General features: G+C 37.2%; 4 protein-coding genes across 5 annotated transcripts; all 4 read right to left on the reverse strand.

Annotated features, from left to right (window-relative positions):
* Positions 1–1,695: 1,695 nt before the first annotated feature.
* LOC107740201 (proteinase-activated receptor 2-like) lies at positions 1,696–5,161 on the reverse strand. 2 transcript variants are annotated; one of them, XM_016552548.1, is made up of 3 exons: positions 4,844–5,161; positions 3,833–4,719; positions 1,696–2,758 (listed from the first exon to the last, which is right to left on the reverse strand). In XM_016552548.1, the coding sequence occupies exons 1-3, from the start codon at positions 4,911–4,913 to the stop codon at positions 2,540–2,542; spliced, it is 1,176 nt and encodes a 391-aa protein (XP_016408034.1). In that variant the 5' UTR covers positions 4,914–5,161; the 3' UTR covers positions 1,696–2,539. The 2 variants fall into 2 exon arrangements, with proteins under 2 accessions (XP_016408034.1, XP_016408033.1); XM_016552547.1 differs by lacking the exon at positions 1,696–2,758 and having other exon boundaries at positions 2,774–4,719; positions 4,844–5,160.
* Positions 5,162–7,314: 2,153 nt separating this feature from the next.
* On the reverse strand, positions 7,315–9,574 carry LOC107740221 (proteinase-activated receptor 2-like). The gene is made up of 2 exons (XM_016552568.1): positions 9,369–9,574; positions 7,315–8,770 (listed from the first exon to the last, which is right to left on the reverse strand). Exons 1-2 carry the CDS (start codon positions 9,433–9,435, stop codon positions 7,704–7,706), a joined length of 1,134 nt encoding a protein of 377 aa, XP_016408054.1. The 5' UTR covers positions 9,436–9,574; the 3' UTR covers positions 7,315–7,703.
* A 2,820-nt stretch (positions 9,575–12,394) lies between these two features.
* On the reverse strand, positions 12,395–13,378 carry LOC107740213 (proteinase-activated receptor 1-like). The gene has a single exon (XM_016552561.1). It carries the CDS (start codon positions 13,376–13,378, stop codon positions 12,395–12,397), a length of 984 nt encoding a protein of 327 aa, XP_016408047.1.
* A 2,017-nt stretch (positions 13,379–15,395) lies between these two features.
* On the reverse strand, positions 15,396–20,586 carry LOC107740214 (proteinase-activated receptor 1-like). The gene is made up of 3 exons (XM_016552562.1): positions 20,435–20,586; positions 17,579–17,763; positions 15,396–16,333 (listed from the first exon to the last, which is right to left on the reverse strand). The coding sequence occupies exons 1-3, from the start codon at positions 20,584–20,586 to the stop codon at positions 15,396–15,398; spliced, it is 1,275 nt and encodes a 424-aa protein (XP_016408048.1).
* Between the last annotated feature and the right edge of the window lie 187 nt (positions 20,587–20,773).

Consider the following 20,773-nt stretch of genomic DNA (forward strand, 5'->3'; position numbering starts at 1 on the left):
GGGCTAGTTTTGAGTAGCAATTGGGTGGGTTTTGTTGTGAAAACCTGGCAACCCTGATCTGACCCCACACAAAATCGTCACCTGAGACAGAGGGAAATATAAAAAAAAAAGTGTTAAATAAAACACTTTTAGATATTGATACTATTTAAGGGGCTGGAAGCCTGTTTCCACCTATGGGTAAAAATAAAAGGGTGATTGTGAAAGTTGAACAAATAAATACAATAACATTGCCAGATATTGCAAGTCACAATTAGGGAAACAAAATCACATTCGTGAAATATGAAGACTGCAAGATATACACTACTATTGAATAGTTTGGAATTTATAATAAAGACATTAATATTTTTATTCAGCAAGGACACATAAAACTGATCAAAAGTGAGAATAAAGGCATCAATAATATATTTCTATTTCAAATTAATTCTGATCCTTTGAGCTTTCTATTCATCAAATAATCCTGAAAAAAACATATCACGTTTCCCACAAAAATATTAAGTAGCACAGCTGTTTTCAATATTGATAATAAGGAAATGTTTCTTGAGCAGCAAATCAGCATATTAGAATGATTTCTGAAGGATCTGGAGTAATGATGCTGAAAATTCAGATTTGCGTCACAGGAATGAATGACATTTTAAAATATACTCCGATAGAAATCAGTTATTTTAAATTGTAAAAATATTTCCCAATATTAGTGTTTTTACTATATTTTTGATCAAATAAATGCAGCCTGAGTGAGCATAAGAAACACCTTTCAAATATATTGGTAAAAAATCTGACCAACCCCAAACTTTTAATCAGTATTTTTTTTTCTAAGGCGGAAACAAGCAGCAGCAAACTCAGGCAAATAAAGTTTCTCAGTTTTATTTTTAGTAGCTGACATATTGCTCATAATTTTCTGGACATAATAAGTGCTGCAGAAATTAATAATTCAACTCATGTGGCTTGTTGAGCAGAAGTATGCCATACTTTTCTAAGAAATCTGACCGATAGGTTTCACGTGGTGGATGATATATATATTTTTTAACTTTTAAATAAATTCTATTTGATGTCCTATAAACTTCTCAATTCTCCCTCTTCAAAAAAAAAAAAGGTGTTCAAACCTGAAGAGACTCAAAGAATCAAAGGTCTAAAGCTAGTTAAACAGGTTTAGAGGGTTTCTGTAGACAGATGATGTTGTGAGTGGTATGCTAAATATTTGCTTTACTAGGGAGTGATCAATGGAGTACAGTGTGAATTCACTAGAGCTGCAGTTTCACTGATAAAATCAGACAAGCCAACATAGTCATTCATATTTCAATGAAACATACTAGTGATCAAAACAGGATAGACATTAAAAGTGCACTATTTATTAAAACATAAGCAGAATGAATTTGTGCAAATCATTGTGTAAACAGTTTTGCATTTACACTTAATTTACATTTATTTAGCAGATTTTTTATTCAAAGCAAACTAATCATATACAAATTCACTCTGCTCATTGTCCCCACAAAAGTTACGAAAAGTGTTCAACCAAAAGAATGTTAACATTGTGTAGCCGCAAAGACAACATCATAACTTCAAGTCTTACTTCACAAGGTTAAGTTTCATAGTTTGTGATGATGACACAACATATTACTTACCTATACATAATGTACTGTACTCCACATGTGATCCAAGGAACTCATAGGAGACTAACAATTCAGCAGAAAAACAACATTTCAAAGCAAATAAAACATTTATTTACATGGAACTGTGCCTTTAGGGGTAAAGTGGGCTACGTGTGTTTACAGGTGCATTTCCTTGTAAGAGGTACAGAGACATCTGATAAACCAAGAGATTGTGATACAATAAACAAGGTGTGAATGAAGATTCAGACACACACACTAAACTGACTGGGAATTCTAGAAAGCAATTTTTGAGATAATGACATTTTGTTTTCAGAGATACAGTTGAATTTAGAAAATGAATCTGCATGAATGTAGAAAAATATCATTCAAACATGTGCATAACAGACAAGAATAGTGACCTAATTATGAATATAATACAGTGAAACAATAAGGCATTGTGACTAACTGGCAAAAAAATCATTGCCAATCAGGTTTGATACAATAGAAAAAATAAGAAAATATTAAAAACAGAACCAATTCTGGCTAAAAGACAAAGTTAAAACACTTAAATGACATAGAATTTTTACATTTTTAAATTCACATTATATATCATTTCACAAGGTCCATCGGAACAATTTCAAATGTAACAACAGAACAATCTGGCTGGGATGCTTCTCTTCAAGTTTTACGCGACTACTTTGTCTTTGAGCTTTAGACCGAACGCTAGACTGTTCTGTTCAAACTCTTTGTGGCTCCTTAAGCTTTGGGTTTACGAAGGTCTCCCAGCTGAATCAAAACATCTTCATAACCACTTCAATCCACTCTCAGACAGTTTAAATATCATCCAATAGAGAACAGAGAGCATGAATTTGAAGTTAAATCTTCTGTATATTCCACAGTGCCTCTGATAAATACATAAACTCGTGTCCATCATGGTTCATGTCCATCTGCTCTCAGCAGGTGCTGCTCTCCGTGTTGCCTGTGCTGGAAGTATACGTGTTGGTCCTTTTAGAGTACTTCATCGAGCTGAATGAGACCCTCATCCTCTCCACCGTACGGCTGCTACGGCACAGTAGCGTGTTCTTGACGTGCTCCCTGAACTCATCCGAGACGTAATAGTAGATGAAAGGATCCAAGCAGCTGTTGAGACTGGCCAGGCACAGTGTGAGGATGTAGAAACAATAACATTTCAAAGCAAATAAAACATTTATTTACATGGAACTGTGCCTTTAGGGGTAAAGTGGGCTACGTGTGTTTACAGGTGCATTTCCTTGTAAGAGGTACAGAGACATCTGATAAACCAAGAGATTGAGATACAATAAACAAGGTGTGAATGAAGATTCAGACACACACACTAAACTGGGAATTCTAGAAAGCAATTTTTGAGATAATGACATTTTGTTTTCAGAGATACAGTTGAATTTAGAAAATGAATCTGCATGAATGTAGAAAAATATCATTCAAACATGTGCATAACAGACAAGAATAGTGACCTAATTATGAATATAATACAGTGAAACAATAAGGCATTGTGACTAACTGGCAAAAAAATCATTGCCAATCAGGTTTGATACAATAGAAAAAATAAGAAAATATTAAAAACAGAACCAATTCTGGCTAAAAGACAAAGTTAAAACACTTAAATGACATAGAATTTTTACATTTTTAAATTCACATTATATATCATTTCACAAGGTCCATCGGAACAATTTCAAATGTAACAACAGAACAATCTGGCTGGGATGCTTCTCTTCAAGTTTTACGCGACTACTTTGTCTTTGAGCTTTAGACCGAACGCTAGACTGTTCTGTTCAAACTCTTTGTGGCTCCTTAAGCTTTGGGTTTACGAAGGTCTCCCAGCTGAATCAAAACATCTTCATAACCACTTCAATCCACTCTCAGACAGTTTAAATATCATCCAATAGAGAACAGAGAGCATGAATTTGAAGTTAAATCTTCTGTATATTCCACAGTGCCTCTGATAAATACATAAACTCGTGTCCATCATGGTTCATGTCCATCTGCTCTCAGCAGGTGCTGCTCTCCGTGTTGCCTGTGCTGGAAGTATACGTGTTGGTCCTTTTAGAGTACTTCATCGAGCTGAATGAGACCCTCATCCTCTCCACCGTACGGCTGCTACGGCACAGTAGCGTGTTCTTGACGTGCTCCCTGAACTCATCCGAGACGTAATAGTAGATGAAAGGATCCAAGCAGCTGTTGAGACTGGCCAGGCACAGTGTGAGGATGTAGAAACCGTAGCCGTTATTGGCCCAGCCGTTTCGCAGGAGAGCGTAGTGCACGACCAACATCACGTTACTTGGGATGAAGCAGACCAAGAACGTTATGAGCACCGTGATGATGAGAACCATGGCTCGTTGGCGGCTTTTTCCAGCGCTGCCCTCGATTGTGGAGTTCCCAAGCGAGCGAAGGAGCAGAATGTAAGCTGCGATGATGACCAACATTGGGATCAAGAACACAAGACCTGCCATCACCATAAAATAATAATAAGGCAGCTGAACATCCAGAAACGCATTGCCCGAGACAAAGTTCTTCTGGCTGATACTATTGACATCGTGGCAGGTGGTGATGTTGAGGTCCGAGAGTTCAACTGTTTGCTGGTACAGGTACAAAGGTGTAGTACTGACCCCAATGAAGATCCAAATACACACAGATACAATGATTGCAAACGTGTTGTTTTTCCTTTGCTGTGTGAGTGGGTGAGCGCAGACCCAGTACCGCTGGATGCTCAGACAAGCGATGAAGAGGATGGAGCAGTACATGTTGCCGTAGAAGAAACCCACGAAAACTTTGCACATCCCTTCCCCGAAAGTCCAGTTATTTCCTTTCAAATGGTAAGCGATCTTGAGAGGCGTCCAGATAACAAACATAAGGTCAGCCAGCGCTAGGTTGCCCATGTAAATGGCAGCAGGATGAATTTTCTTTGACCGGAACAGCAAGACCCATATAGCCATGGCGTTGGTTGGCAACCCCACCACAAAAACAATTATGTAAATAATTGGCAGGAAGATGGTTGTGAGACCGCTCTTTAGTGTATCTGTAACGATCTGGTCAAAGAAGAATTTGCCTGATTCTTCATCCTGCACGACTATTAAACCTCGTCCTTTCTCTCTAACTGAAACAAAACACATAGATTCACATTCTGAATGACTGAATCACAAATAAAAGTACGTTAGAAAAACAAGTTGGCCTAAGTTAAAAGGATGTTAGAAAACTACGGACGAATTAAAGCGACTCACCTGTGTCCGCCGATGCAAAAATCACACATACGTAAAAAAACAAGACCCGATATCTTGCGGAGTCAGCCATAATATGTGTTTCTCAAACTTCTCGGTATTTCCTAAAGAGGTATGAAAGTCCGACTCTTGGAGCGTCGAATGAGCTCTGCGGTTCCTCTCCCTTAATTCTCTCTCTGGGTTTATTGGCGGGTCGCAACCAACTTCTCTCCCTGACTTGTTTTTGGTCGACCTTAAAGAAGGAAGGACACACCTTACTGAGAGCTCTAAGCACGCCGTGTTCTCTTACCTGCGTGACGTCACACGCACGCACTCCTTTTTCGAGTTCTGACCGAAATCAACCGCGTGAGCTGAGTGGGAGGACAGAGAGACCGAGACTGTATGGTGTCATACTGAAACCGTTAACATTACAGTTTTAACAACAATGCTATTTAAAGAGTATTTACGTGCCATTTTTTTAAATGTAGGCTATATAGTTAAGACTTAACTCTACATGTTCTTACCAAATGTACCCTTTCATTTGATTTTTCATCTTTATTTCATCAATCTGACACTACATTACCACTCCCCTTTGCTTTTTTTTACTTTTAAAATGATTGATATCGCTAAAATAAACTAAAATATATCCTTGCTTTTTTTTACTTTTAAAATTATTGATATCGCTAAAATAAACTAAAATATATCCTGCTATTAAAATAAAAACGTGAACGCGAGGGACAATTAGACTTGTTGCCTTGGCAACTAAAATATGTTTAACTCTGTTGTGTTGTTCGCGGTCAAAAGTGACCGAACACCTGAAATGTAACCTTTTTTTTCAGTAAAATCAATGTAATATATTTTTGTTCAATAATATTTTTTCTTCTTTATTTTGTGTTTTGAGAGAATTTCATGATATTAATTAATATTTATGCACTAATTATAATTTTTCCCCCATTGAAAATAATAAATTTTTTCCCCTAATAATTTAAATTATGGCAGTATTACATGTTAAAATACAGATGCCTTTAAAATCCATTTTTTGAAGGAAGATTAGTGCCATCTGTTGGGAGTAAAAAAAAGAAAAACCTCAAACAACGATCATTTAGCTTTTTTCGAATCAAGTCCAAGTTTTTTTTTGTGGTTACATAGCGACTGCCATAAACGTTAGTACGATTCCGATGAAATTTGTAAAATTTCAAAACATTTTTTTTCGGTCTAAAATTAGGGTTAAGTATCCTAAAATGAAACTGAAACGTTAATAAAAATAAATATATTTGCAAATATTAAAACAAACTAAAATTAATATGAAAACTGAACATATAAAAAGAAAACCTAATCAAAATATGAATAAATACCATAATAGTATATAGATAATACTAAATCAACACTAACGACAACTCAGAACATGTAGATTGAAATGTACACTTTGTCCTGAGGCTAATTTAAAAAGAATACACAACCTTTTTGAAAAGGTTGCATAACTGTCTGTATTTTGTCAACACCATCAGATATTTATAAAAACATTTATCAAATAAAATAAGTCTTTATCCTAGAGGTCCTTTTTTTCATATGCACCTACTATGATTTCAACAAGGCCAAATTGGCTCTGGTGGGCTTTGTAGTTTTGCATGATTTTAGGTAGTTGTGCTTATATTTTCTGAGTTCAATCACTCTGCCATCACCTATATTGTAAATAAGTTGTCTGAACGGTTTAATCTAAAGTGATTCATTGCTACACAATTATTTTTTGACCTATGTAACTTGTCTTTTCAATGAAGTGTAATTTGAAAAAGGACAATGAACTGTAAACGGTGTGTGTGTGTGTGTGTGTGTCTCAAACAACTGCAAATCGATTTTATGATTTGACTAGTTAAATAAAAAGTTGCTCTGTGGACTTTGGTCATATTCTACCCGCTGTCTGTCTCGTTGAGAAAACCAGGCCACATATACACACAGCAAATCATAGGCAGACATGAAAAAGACAAATTTATTGATCAATAAATGCAGGCCATTCTTTAAAAAAAATGACAAATACAAAATACACCACAGATAAAACAACATTAAAACCTACACATGTGCTTTGAAACCAAGTGGGGTACAGGTGTGCAATAATTATTGACAAATACAAAATACACCACAGATAAAACAACATTAAAACCTATACATGTGCTTTGAAACCAAGTGGGGTACAGGTGTGCAATAATTATAAGATTATGCATAAAAATGAGACAATGAATGGTGCTACCATTCCAGCATTTAGTGCGTTAGAACACGTGAATGAGGTTATGTTTGCTGGTTATACATTCACACATCTAAAATTGGTCACCACTGGTGTGATTCACATAACATTTCACATTCTTTTAGAGATACTTGTACATGCATTTATGTAAATAGGAATAAATGCAAAATGGTTTCTGTAACAGGTGCTCAAAATATATAACAGCTCCAGTTATTCAGTCAACTTCCACCAAACTGGATTAAAGGTCATTCTGAGAAATCCCACTAAACCTAACAGACCAAACGATTTTCAGGTCTTAAAAAGGCAACCTGTAGTGACGTAATGGCAACACAATAATAACAACACTTCAACATTTCCATGGTGACTATGTCATCAAACAGGAGGCCAATTTGTAGTTCCAAGAACTGAGAACCCTTGGATGTCCTTTTAAGGTCTTAAGATCTTCAATTTATGTGAGATTATGAAAAAAAGATGTTTACTCGTTGACTGAATTACATGTTAAATGTTGACTAACTCAGTGCATGTTGTTCCTCCAGCCTTTACAACATTTAATAATAAAATAACAAGAGCTTATATAGTTTTCAAGATGTATTGCAGAGCATCAGAGCATAGCACAGATTTAAAACAGTTCTCTGTCTGTCATTCTTAGTAGGAAGTGCTCTGCGTGTTTCCAGAGTCTGACGTGTAGGTACTGTTTTTCTTTGAATACTTCAGTGCACTGAAGGAAACCCGCATCCTCTGCGCGGTGCGTTCGCTGCGGCAAAGAAACGTGTTTCTTACATGCTCTCTGAACTCATCCGAGATGAAATAATATACAAACGGATCGACGCAGCTGTTGAGGCTGGCCAGGCATAGCGTTGTAATGTAGAAGCCGTAACCGCTGTCCTGTACTCCCAAAGAGAGCAGCGAGTAATGCACCATAACCATGATGTTACTCGGGGTGAAACACACTAGGAACATCACCAGCACAGCGACGATGAGGATGACAGCCTTCCTTCGCTTCTGAACGATGTTAGTGTCTGTCATCGAGCTCTTTAGGGCACGTAGCATCTGCACGTACGCCACTATACATATTATGCAGGGAACTATGAATCCAACAACACCCATAATCAGGAAGTATATCGAAGGGTAGCGTGATTGGCTGGGGCGAGTGACATCATGACAGGTAACGATATCCAGGTTTGTGACCTTCACGGTCTGGTCATAAAGAAAAAGAGGCACGGTAATGGCCCACACAACCAGCCACACACACACAGACACACCAGTTGCCAATTTGTTGTTCCTTTTCTGCTGGGAAAGAGGATGTACTATAGCCCAGTACCTCTGGACACTAATACATGCAATGAAAGCAGTCGAACAATACATGTTCCCGTAGAAGAAGCCCACCAGGACTTTGCACAGGGCTTCTCCGTAGATCCAGTGATTCCCGTTAAAATGGTACGCGATCTTTAAAGGAATCCAGATTACAAACAGCAGGTCTGCCAGCGCAAGGTTGGCCATGAAAATGGATGAGGGATGTTTCTTCTTCGTCCTGAAGAGGAACACCCATATGGCCATAGCGTTGGTTGGCAAGCCCACACTGAAGACGATGATGTACACCACTGGGAAGAAGATCTGCGTGAGCTTGCTGTCCAGTACAGCAACAGCAGTGGACGTCACTGACACTCCATTCTCAGTTTCATCACCAGTAAAGCCCCTGTCCGTGTCAGAACCTATAGATAAAAATAGAATGACAGAATGAAAGAACAATAGATTGATCAATGATAGATAGATAGACAAATATACTTATCGATCGATCGATAGATAGATAGTCAGAGTGGTAGAGAGACATAATGATTCATAGTAGACAAATGAATAATCAGCATGTAAGCTATGAAATCTGTCTACTGTAAAGGAGCAAACATGTCTGATGTGATCCACACTATTATTACTCATAACAAAGGCTATACTGTATACAGCAGCAAAAAACATGCATTACAAACCTCAGGCATTTTGTTATTCAATATTGGTACATACTTGATAGGTGAGGCAGCTATAAACAATGTGAAATCAAACTCATAGCCTACATATATACACACACTGGTTACACAAAACATAATACATTTTTACATAATAAAATATACTGCTTCGTATATACACCACGAGTGCACTTATGTGTACCAGAAGTAACATGCACATTCAACAGAGGCCTAGAGCGTCATTAATATCCGTCAAATAGATTTAGGCCAGAGAAACATTAAAAGAATAGGGAAAAAACGAAGTCAATTGAAACACTTCTCTTTAACTATAAACAGGAAAACACATTCTTACTTTGACTAGACAGGTTCACACTGATTAAGAGAAGCAAAGCGGAAATCCAGATCAGTCGGTGCGCCATTATTCCTGCGAAATTAACTGGAACTATTGTATTTGTCGAAGCGTGGACTGTTTCCGTTATGAATGTAAACAGATTCAGCTCGTTTTTATAGTCAGGTGTGGAGCTCACCGTCCGTCAAAGACATGTGACCTCACCTGGGCCACACCCTTCAGATTCAGAAGAGCTGTGACCAGGTGACACATTTACGTAGGTGTTTTATATATGTCTTCGGTTACAGCAAACACAAAACGTCAATGTAGGCTACCCTTCATTTGTAAGAACAAATGCGCCCTGTTTAGTCACTCTTTATTTTCTGAATTAACGGTACTAGGAACGGGACTAGCTATAGGAAGTGCTGTCTCTTATTTTCTTATGAAGATACAGTTAAAATATAATAACCATCCGCGATGTCAGATGCTCAGATTCAATTTGTATTATTATTTTAAAGTTATCAACATACCCGTTGGTAACCTTCTTGAAATATTAACCTAATTTGATTCAATATTTTCTATAATATACTCAGTTTTAAATTCAGGTTTTTTATTTTTTATTTTTTTATTGCAATTTATTATTCATTTATTAATTAAAAATGTCAAGAAAACAAGCCGAGCCTGAATGAAGCCTAGATTTTATTTATTATTATTATATTTTTAAATAAATCAGTACTTTGTTAGGGCAGTATTTGTGGCACTCGAGAAATCACGCTGCGAAATTAATTCAAAAGGTGTGCGTTTTTGCGCCGATGCATTGTTAAAGGATCAGTGTGTTGTGCAATATTCACATATAAAACTTTAACGGCCAATTAAAAAATATTGGTATAGTAAAATTCTCTAATTCACAAGATCAATACATCATTTTTTAAACCGCTTTGTCTAATTTAACGCATCCTTACAGAAGTGTCGAAATGCGGAATCAATTTATTTATTTCTAACAGCGCTAAATGTAGCAGCGTCATATAGAGGGCAGAGCGCCGCGATATTTAAAGGGGAAGTTCACGCGTCAAAGAGTAACGAGGGAATAAGTAGCTGCATTCTGATTGTTTTTATGTGACTGATCAAGCTATTATATGTAGTTTGGGGTAACAAAGGGTTTTATATGTTTGATTGAAATAATAATGCAAAACCTGACACTTTAAATCAATGTTTCAAACAACAACAACAACTAAACAAAAACAAATGTAATACAATTTATTTTTGTGTGATGACAATTTCTTAGCAACTAGGGATTGCACAAACATGTTTATATATATTTTTATATAAGGCTATACAGGCATCTAGTGGCTACACAATGGTATTACAGGTGATAAATGGTTCAAAATTGATAGTCAATTTACAAATAATTCGTTCAGATTTGTGGAACTCACAATGCATTGAATCTCCACACATTACTATGACAACCATGTTACAAGAAACTGCAGTCTGAAAATAAATTTTATAAACACACACACACACACACACACACACACACACATGTCTGGTCAGCTATCTTTGTGGGTACTCTCCATAGGCATAATGGTTTTTATACTGTACAAACTGTATATTCTATTGCCCTACACCAACCATACACCTAAACCTACCCCTTACAGGAAGGAACTGGCAATTTTTGAATTTCATAAAACACCGTTTTGTATGTTTTTTAAGCCTTTTGTTCCCCATGATTCTGTGTGTATTCAGGTTTAAGTCCCTACCAGAATAGAAAAACAGGTACACACACACACACACACACACACACACATAATTTGGAAGTGTATCAATGTTGCTATTTAAGATTTGAGTTTGTACATAATCAGTTTTGTGTTGTTTTGTATGTAATCTTAAATGATCTCGCAGCAGAAGTGAACACATTCTATTAAAGTGAAAGAGAGTTGCTTACAACCCCTGTGAATACTACTGATATTCTCAAAAGTTACTCTGCAGTCGGGATATTTTTATATCCACATTCACCACGGTCTGCCTAACTGCCATACTGCAATTATTGCTTCTACGCCTATTAGCCTATTATACAATTTGATCAATTTATATACCACCTTCAAAATGTGTAAGAATCTTCTGAATATAATTTTTAGCTTACCAGAGCTAGACTGCATTAAAGGCAGCACATGTAGTCTGCTTGGTTATGGTGTTTGCGTTGTGTACTGTAGACATATGGATAAACACCGCCACCTAGAGAACTGCGTTATCACAGCCAAGGTGTGTGTTTCTTTTAAGAAATTAACGGTAAATATGCTATTGTATGTATTGTTCTGTGGTCTGTGAAGCAAATTACAGTGTTAAAATAATAAAATTAAAATGGTTGAATTAAAAATATGCACATTAAAATAACAGACTAGACTACGATAAACAACAGATCTGTCTACCATAAATTGTACGGTTTATTTACGTTGGGTAGACATATGGATAAACACCGCCACCTAGAGGATTGTTTTAAATCACAGCTCTGCGAATGTAGAACCAAGACATCAGTAAAAACAATGATCACATGGCTTCAGTAGAATGGTAGTTCAGGTTTTGTTATTTTGTTTATTTATTTATTAAGAGAGACAGGAATATGGGTGACATGATAGATAGATAGATAGATAGATAGATATAGATAGATAGATAGATAGATCTGAACAGTAACAGCTCGTTCTGCACAGCGGTTTTACAACAGTGACAGATTACTCTAAACATTTGTCTAGTAAAACAGTAGTCTAGTTAATATCTCTCTTTCACACATTTACTTACTAGATAGTAGGCAGACAGGTAATCATTCCTGCAGATTGAGTATGTATGAACGAATGAAACCTCTGAATGCAGTGTAAGTTGCATTTGATAAAGGTGTTCACTAAATGCAATGTAAATAATTTAACGCGAGATCTGCTTTTTATTTAGGCTACTTATTTGTTTTACAGAACAGCTTAGATGAGAGGATTTTGTGTGAGTGTGACTGATAGTATGATGGCATGGTTTGATGGTGTGTTCACTGTTTTTGCCTTGCTGCCCTAAAACAGAGAGCAGATCTGCTGTCTGTACTGAGACGAGCCGTAGTAGTACAGCAGAGGGTCCAGAAAAACACTTGAGCTTCCCAAACACACAGCCAACAGGTAAGCCAAATAGGTATCCAACCCACTGCTTCCCATGGCTATACAAACACAGTGGTACAACAGGAAGCCATTAGATGGTGCAAAGCACACTACAAACTCAGTCAACACAGCAGTAGCCATAATCGCAGCCCTCTTTCGGTTGTCTGAAGAAGATGCTGAAGTTGCTGAGTGATCATGTTTGGCACAGAGCACATATATGATAGTAGAGTAGCTTACTAAGATGACGACTAGCGGCAGGAAGAAGTAGATGCAGGGGATGATTAAGAACACGGATAAGTATAACATCACTGAAGAGTCTTCGTCCAACAAGTCAAAGCAGGTGACTCCCAGATTCTTGAAACTGAATGTTTGTCTCAATGCAAGAAGTGGTGCTATGCCAGCAAGCGCCAGCAGCCAGACCAACACACATATACATCTGGCTTTCCTTGTGCTCCTCCAGGTCAGAGAGGCGACGGGAAACGCCACGGCCAGCAGCCTGTCCACACTCATGCACATCATCAGCAGTATGGAGCAGTACATGTTGCAGTAGTAAGTTGCACTAAGCAAACGACACGCCGCCTCACCGAACACCCAATCTGAAGCGTTCAGCTGGTAGTGGATCTTCAGAGGCAGCAGCAGGGTGAAGAGCAGGTCCACACACGCCAGGTGAGACATGTAGATCACAGCTGGTTTCTTCTTTCGAATCTTACAGGTGAACGTCACCAAGGCCAAAGCATTCAGGGGTAAACTAAGGAGGATGACTAAGATGTAGATCGAGGGCATGACTCGTGTGACCATCAAGCCTTTAAAGAGGAGAACGACCTCATGTGGGGCGACCAATGGCCCAGAGGATGTTATAGTTTGGTTATTGTAAATCACTGCACTATCATTTCTCTTAAACATTGCTACTTGTCTCTTAATTGTCTGGTTAAAAAAGCCAAACGGAAAATAGTTCATGAGGCCAGAATCTGTAACAAAACACAGCACAGTCAATCCTTTAATTTACTAGCTTTAGTCCAAAACAAAACCCATCTGACAACAGATCTCATTTACTATAACAACTACAGATCATCAGAATTATAAATAACTGTTTCACTATTTTACCTAATAAGCTAGGTAAATTCATTTTTTAGCACATCAGCAAGTCACAACTGAAAATCATGTCAGATCACTGATGTACTTACCGTTGAATGAATGATCCGTAAATGAAGGAAATTCACTGAAGTCCACCATGATTTCCGATTAACTGTCAGTTTCAAGAATTTCACAACTTACAATCGTCAAATTTTAGAATCTCTAGATGGACAGACACGGCCATACAGTGTTGTGCTGAAGAAAGTGATTTCTAATCACTCGAAGATGGAAGGATGCGCTTTAAAATGAGGTGACATCACTGAAGTCTTCAGTGCGTGAGTTGGGAAGATAAATAAATGTTGACTGGTTTGGGTGTGACTTACCCAAAAGTGCTACCAGTATTTCAATACATTTTCTCCTCTGCGAAACATCCCCTCACGTATTAATGCATATTGTCAATTTGTTTCTAAATTTTTTTTGTATTAATGATCAACAATATATTTAGTTTATACAAATTTGCTAGGAATACTTAATGGACATACTGTAAACAATAGCACTTCTGTTAACATTGCACACTGAAAACAATATATAAATAAATCACAATGAAGGGGAAATTACACAATCCATTTCTGGGTCTTGCGGTCTGAAGCTTTGCACTCTCCTGACCATACATTGATGCATGTGGTTAGAACACAAATCTCCACAGAATGTGTAAGAGCCCAAGTGATGTTGCCTGTAATAAGCAGATCTGGAAACTTGATGCTAATGACTGTTTCTTTGAGGAACCATTGATGTGTGGTGGGAAATTTGGATTTTGGGACATCCTGAAGTGATCTGCACGTTCGCAGTGACTGTGCACCAATACCAACACCAAGAAATTAGGCAATTTCAATCAAAAGTTTACAAATAATATTACAGATTCATAGTATCTGCATTTCATAGTGACTGACAGGAATGTAAATTAGCTACTTTGTTAATGTGACTCAAAAAATATGAAAGAATTTGAAGGGAAAATAACTAATAATTGTCTCTGCTACCCCAAACATGTTAAATGAATAGCAACATAACTGTTCACCAAGGTGTATTTTATTAAATATTGGAAAATGGCTCACAATAACAACAAATTATGAGCCAAATCAATAAGTAATGTAGTATTGGGTTTTCATTGACATCTGACTCTTTTCAATGTAAAAAAAGAAAACAATATTTAACTGTGACACTAAGAACTAACTGCTTGGTGACGATATAATTTATTACTGTTTATCAAAGTGGGATGAGTGAGGAACGTGCCAGGACTCAAACTCGAGTCGAAACAAAATGAACTCCGACAGCTTTATTATAACTAATGATGAATTACTCACTGTTTTGGTGTAATGCATTTTAGGAAATAGCTAGTCTAGCAAATTTAAAATGCATTAAACACAACGGCATGTATACACTGAAAGTAGACATATTGATAACCACCTAGAGGATTGCTTTATCACAGCCTCTGTGCGAATGTAGAATGAAAACGCGAGTACAATCAGTGATCAAATGGCTTCAGTCAAATGTTATTACAGGTTTTATTTATTTTTATTTTATTTATTAATATAAATAGTATGTTATGTATTATGAACAATATTCTCCAAGACCTTCACTGACACAACACAATATTGCTAATATATGTGTGCATACAGAGACAATGAACACCTGCACTTTATTCCATGTTGGTTAACACTGGCAAATAAATACATGTGGTGAACTTGTCAAGCAAACAAAGGATACAGCTCAGAATATGGCTAGATGTTGTTTTAAGAGAGATCTGCTTTTATTTTTTCCTGTGAAGCTGTAGTGCAGTGAGAGGTTTTTATGTGTCTGACAGCGTTTTTGCTCTCTTTTTTGCTTTATTGCACCAAAACACAGAGCGGATGTACTTTCTGCACTGAGACGAGCCATAGTAGTACAACAGAGGGTCCAGAAAAACACTTGCACTCCCCAAACACACAGCCAACAGGTAAGCCGCATATGATGAATCTCCCTCACGGTGGCCTCCATTAGCTAAAAGATAACAGTGGTACATCATGATGCCATTGGTTGGAGCAAAGCACAACACAAACTCAGTCAACACGGCGACAGCCATAATCACAGCTCTCCTTCGCTTGTCTGAAGATGAAGATGATGTTGCTAAGCGATCAGATTTGACACTAAGTGCATATATGATGGTGATGTAGCTCACAAAGGAGATGACCAGAGGCAAGAAGAAGTAGAGGCAGGAGAGGATGGAGAACAGGTACACATAATACATTACTGTTGTGTAATTTTTGCGTAGCACATCATGGCAGGTGACGCCCACATTTTCAGTCTTAACTGTTTGTCTCACTAAGAGAAGTGGCACAGTACCAGCGATCGCCAGCAGCCAGACCAGCACACATACACATGTGGCTTTCCTTGTGCTCCTCCAGGTCAGAGAGGCGACGGGAAACGCCACGGCCAGCAGCCTGTCCACACTCATGCACATCATCAGCAGTATGGAGCAGTACATGTAGCAGTAGTAAGCTGCACTGATCACACGACACGCCGCCTCACCGAACACCCAATCTGAAGCGTTCAGCTGGTAGTGGATCTTCAGAGGCAGCAGCAGGGTGAAGAGCAGGTCCACACACGCCAGGTGAGACATGTAGATCACTGCTGGTTTCTTCTCTCGAATCCTACAGGTGAATGCTACCAAGGCCAAAGCGTTCAGGGGCAAACTAATGAGGATGATGAAGATGTAGAACGAGGGCATGATGCGTGTGACCAGCAGGCCTTTGAGGAAATCAACAGCCTTGTCTGAGATGTTAAGTGTGTCAGTACTGCTCTTATTCGTAGAACTGCCTAAAAACACACCTAGAGTAGGTTTATTGTAATCAGGACCTGTAACCAACACAAAACACCATGAGGAAAGTTCTCATACTACTACCAGACAATATCAAAATCAACTTTAACACATGAACAGCTACATATGTTGAATGACTTAGGGAATGGTGTGGTCTGATGATTAAGTCACTGCACCCAGAATATTACCAACCTGAAAATGTAACTATTTTATGAGGAGTCGATTTTGTGTGCATTTGTACAATGTGAATCATACAAAAACATACCATTATTACAAAAAAAGTAAGTGTGCACCCCTAAACATAACTGTCAGTGGTTATAGTTATGAATTGCTATGAGATTGTGTTGCATATTACTCTGTGTTGATGAAGAGTTCAGATTAATGATGTTTTTGTAGCAAGACGGTGGAGCACAGCCAGAATCTGTAATCAACACAAAAGACCATTAGTGAAAACTCTCATAATACCATCAGACAGTAAATATGAGGAGGACACATTTGCAAAAAGGCTTTGATGGAGATTATGTAATATTAAAGGAATTGAAATTCAAGCTTCGGGATATTTATAGTGCATAGATACACTTTATGATGCTTATGAGGGATGATAAATGATATATGATATACAGCAATTGGCAATGTTAAATGAAACCTTCACCACTGATAGAAACCAACTAACAATAGCGCTTTATTGTGAAATATACTTTCTTCATTGCAAACAAAATCCAATGAAAAACATGTTATACACTAACAATCCATAAATAGCTGTTACTCTCATAATATGTATAAATTAAAATAAATAAACAACCAGATTTCTATCACCCATCTGTATTATATACAGCACAGTGTTGTTAATGCTAACTAAAACTAACATTAAAATTATTAAAAATAATTTTTGTTACTTAAATTAAACTGGAATGAAATAAAATAAAATCTAAATATTAGATGAACAATAACTTAAAAACTTGACTGAAATTTAAGTTGAACTGGGAAACCCCCCCCCCACAGCAAAAAACTAAAGATAAATAAACATTTTTAAACAAATCATGTAGACATGTAGATCACTGCTGGTTTCTTCTCTCGAATCCTACAGGTGAACTTCAAGTCCAAAGCGTTCAGGGGCAAACTAATGAGGATGATGATGATGTAGAATGAGGGCATGACGCGTGTGACCAGCAGGCCTTTGAGGAAGTCAACAGACTCGTCTGAGATGTTGTATGTGTGCTGTGTAGTCTTGTTGCAATCCACTGCATTCAGATCAGTGCTGTTACATGGCTGGTCTTCAAGAATACGGATAATGATTGGATCTGTAAACAAACATGCAAAAATAAATAAATAAATTAAAACAAGAACAACCGTGAAACTTCTACTTAAAAACTTGACTGAAATTTAAGTTGAACTGGGAACCCCCCCCAGCAAAAAACTAAAGATAAATAAACATTTTTAAACAAATCATGTAGACATGTAGATCACTGCTGGTTTCTTCTCTCGAATCCTACAGGTGAACTTCAAGTCCAAAGCGTTCAGGGGCCAACTAATGAGGATGAAGGTGTAAAACGAGGGCATGACGCGTGTGACCATCAAGCCTTCGAGGAAATTAATAGCCTCGTCTGAGATACCAAATGTGTTCAAGACATGTAGTTTCATTGTATATTTCTTCATTCAGATGAGTGATATTGCAGGCTTGGCAAAAATTTGTATTTGTTCATACAGAACTATGGAAGTAGAAGAGCTGCATGTAACAAAGCCTGTAACAATAACAAAACCAACAGTGAAAGTTCTTGTGAGGCACATTATATAAAAAGCTTTGATGAAGGCTTTAAGTGAAATAAACAACGGTCATAAAACTGCACGGTGACAAGAAGATAGAGGATCCAAATGGAGTAGTTTATTGATGGGGTAATCCACAAACATAATCCAAATGGCAGGCAAAAGTCAAACAAATATAGGCAAACCAAAACAACGACAGAATAAGGGGCTGGGGCAAACAGAGTAATCCAGAAAACAGGCAGAACAACAAGACCAGAAACCAAGATACAGGCGAACAAGGCATAGAATTGCAGATGACACATACAAGACTTAGCAAAGAATGACATTGAGAACCGGGCTTATATAGGGTGAACTAACCATGCAAATGAGACACAGGCGCAAACAATGAGTGCTGATAAAACCGTCAGAGGATTGTGGGGAATGAAGTCCTTGATAAAGTGGCAGAAGTCTGGGATGGAGTGCCCTCTAGTGGACAACCAGGGCACCCCAGCCAGCGATCGTAACAACAAAGACAATCAAAAGCTAGACTTATGGATAAACACTGCCATGTAGAGGATTTATTTATCACAGTTTCAGTGTTAAAGTGTAAAATGGAAATTCTGTCTGCATTTACTCACACTCGTGGTAAAAAAAACAACAACATACATTTATTCATCTTCATCTTTTAAAGGGGTCATATGATGCTATTTTAAAGATCATTATTTTGTGTATTTGGTGTAACAGAATATGTTGACATGGACGTTTTCTGTCCCTCCATTAAAAGTCCACGCAACCAAAACTTGGAAGATCCAAAACGCTCATAAAAGCATTGTAAAACTAATCCATATGAATTCGTTTTCTGTATATTGTAATTTAGTTGTGGACTTTTATTGGAGGGACAGAAAGTTCTCAGGTTACAGTATACATTTTTTACTTTGTGTTTCACAGATTAACCAGTCTTTTGGGTTTGGAACAACATGACAGCAAAATCTACCTGGTGACCCTGAACCGAGTTCATCAGACATCTGCGTTGAAGACTCATTGTCATCAATTGGCTCATCAGTCTGTTCAAAGCTGCTTACAGAGCTCTCTGCAACCAAACAGGTCAAAACACCATCGGTGAAAACACACAAGCTACTAAAGGGAATTGGGTCCCATTTGCAAAGAGGCCTTGATTAAAATGTCAAGTTAAATAATTTCCTGTGAACACCATTAGCAGCCCATCTCTTAGCTGTTTGATCTCAGATTTCAGGCAGATTCTTGATTCTGAAGAAAAAAGAAAACAAACTCCTAAGACATGCAGACTCATAGAAAACATTACTAAGACTCCAGTGTTCACAGGAAATTACCATATTTTGTGACCTAAATGCAATGAAGGCTCTTTATGTAAAATATAATGTGAAAAAAGTGGCATAACAGCAACACTTTACATTAATTTGTGGATGTCAGTGCATTGTAAATAATTCATATGAATTTCAAGCATACATAAAAAGTTCAAATAGCATGCAGTACTTGTCAATGGTGGGACATTCAAAGGGATAATTCACCTAAAAATGAAAAATCTGAAGATATTTTTTAAGAATGTTGGTAATCTAACAGTTTTGGCTATTGTTGACTTCCATTATATGGACAAAAATTATGACATTTGTCAAAATATCTTCTTTTATTTTTCATAGAAGAAAGAAAGTCATTCATGTTTGGAACATCATGAGGGTGAGTAAAGTATGAAAGAAATTTTATTTTTTGGTAAACTATCCTTTAAGTGCAGTTTAACCTTGTTGTTCCAAGACAAACAACACTTCACTGAATTTAAATGTCTGTTTAAATTTGTTGTTTACACTTGTTTTTGTAGAACCACACATATATATTAACCTGTATACATAGAAAAATTATTACTATGTTTTTTTGTACTGTGGTAATTTGAAGTTAATATGGTAATTGGAGTATACCATAAACACACCATAGTATATGAAAATGAAGCCAATTTAGATGAAAGTAAAAAATAGCATAGTAAATGAAAATGATACCATAGTATATGAAAAGGTAAAAAAGTAAAAGTAAAACAATCTTTAAGCTATCACACAATTTAAACCAGCAATCAACACAAAACAAGCTTACACACATAATATGATAAGGTCAAGGTTTCATCTGCACAGCATCAAAAGACTGTAATAAAAAGACAAACTTCTGTCATGCACAACTGCACTGATGTACTTACCGTTAAAGGTGGCAGTGCATGCATGCAGAAGTATAATGGAAAACAAGATAGTTTTGACCGCCATGAGTACCGATCAGGGTTCACTTTCAAACTGTAGATGAATCTCAGTACAGACAGTGCTTCTTCACTCTCTGAGTGCTCAGTCTCTTCTGTGAGGAGAGGCTCGGATTTAGATATGGTGACATCACTGGACCCTCCACCCTCCACTGAGCCCAAGTTCATTGCTATTCATTACACCTACAGAGCGAATGAGAAATCGAGCTGTAATTGACAGACATCACAGCTCCAAATGAGAGATATACAAATCATGGTTTATTTGGGCATTTTCCCTAAAGCTCCAATATTATTTCATTATATAATGCCTTGTAGATGCCTACAGTATTCAGTATTTTCAGTTTATTTGGCTGCC

The sequence above is a fragment of the Sinocyclocheilus rhinocerous genome, unplaced genomic scaffold (assembly GCF_001515625.1).
Source record: "Sinocyclocheilus rhinocerous isolate Xijiao unplaced genomic scaffold, SAMN03320098_v1.1 scaffold405, whole genome shotgun sequence".
NCBI classification, from domain to species: Eukaryota; Metazoa; Chordata; class Actinopteri; order Cypriniformes; family Cyprinidae; genus Sinocyclocheilus; species Sinocyclocheilus rhinocerous.